A 673-nucleotide genomic window follows, 5' to 3' on the forward strand; every position below is an offset into this window, starting at 1 on the left:
CCCCTTCAGGTAGGCCCGCCGCCGCCGATGCCGCCCGCGCATCTGACGCCCTCGGCTACGCCGGAGGACATCACCTGTCTGGTGCCCGCCGGCTCGGTTTTGACCTCGAGGGATCCCTTGCCACCTAGCACCACCCCCGGCAGCCAGGCCAACAGCTCGCAGTCCGGCAGCTCGCAAACGGATAAATCACCGAACATCGAGTGCGTCGTCTGCGGAGATAAAAGCAGCGGCAAACATTACGGACAATTCACTTGCGAAGGTGAGTCGCTCACGGTGTTCTCTCCGCTCTCTTCCGAGAAAGTGCCGTCAAAAATGCCCTTGTAGTCGCGCGATGATTAGCGTACTATCCGTTAGTGACATATTTAGTTAACGACAGAGATTAATGTTGCGCCAATTGTTAGATATATCTTTAATGATCATGCTGATCGTTAGCGTGATAATGAGCGGACGTTTGTAATCGATGAGTACAGGATTGAGCGAATCGTGACGATATTTTAATTTGTTATAGATCGAAATAATAAATAAACGAGAGAGAGAAACGGTAACGAAAGAGTTAAATTTAGTCTGACGTTAGGGACATTAGGTACATATTGAGAAAGATATATATAACTATAAGAGTACATCGAGAGTACTTATTTTTATTTCATCGTATAATTAATGTATATAATATGTA

General features: G+C 46.5%; 1 protein-coding gene across 2 annotated transcripts in view; it reads left to right on the top strand.

Annotated features, from left to right (window-relative positions):
• The first annotated feature begins 6 nt into the window (after positions 1-6).
• Positions 7-673, top strand: part of LOC108746943 (steroid receptor seven-up, isoforms B/C) — a 146329-nt gene continuing 145662 nt past the window's right edge. For both annotated transcript variants that reach the window (XR_001939204.1, XM_018484080.1), the window contains exon 1: positions 7-259. Coding sequence is in view for 1 of the 2 variants with exons in the window: in XM_018484080.1 (XP_018339582.1) it covers positions 28-259 (232 nt within the window). In the remaining variant the exon portion in view is untranslated. The remainder of the gene's footprint in view (positions 260-673) is intronic.

Source organism: Trachymyrmex septentrionalis, unplaced genomic scaffold, assembly GCF_001594115.1.
Source record: "Trachymyrmex septentrionalis isolate Tsep2-gDNA-1 unplaced genomic scaffold, Tsep1.0 scaffold19, whole genome shotgun sequence".
NCBI classification, from domain to species: Eukaryota; Metazoa; Arthropoda; class Insecta; order Hymenoptera; family Formicidae; genus Trachymyrmex; species Trachymyrmex septentrionalis.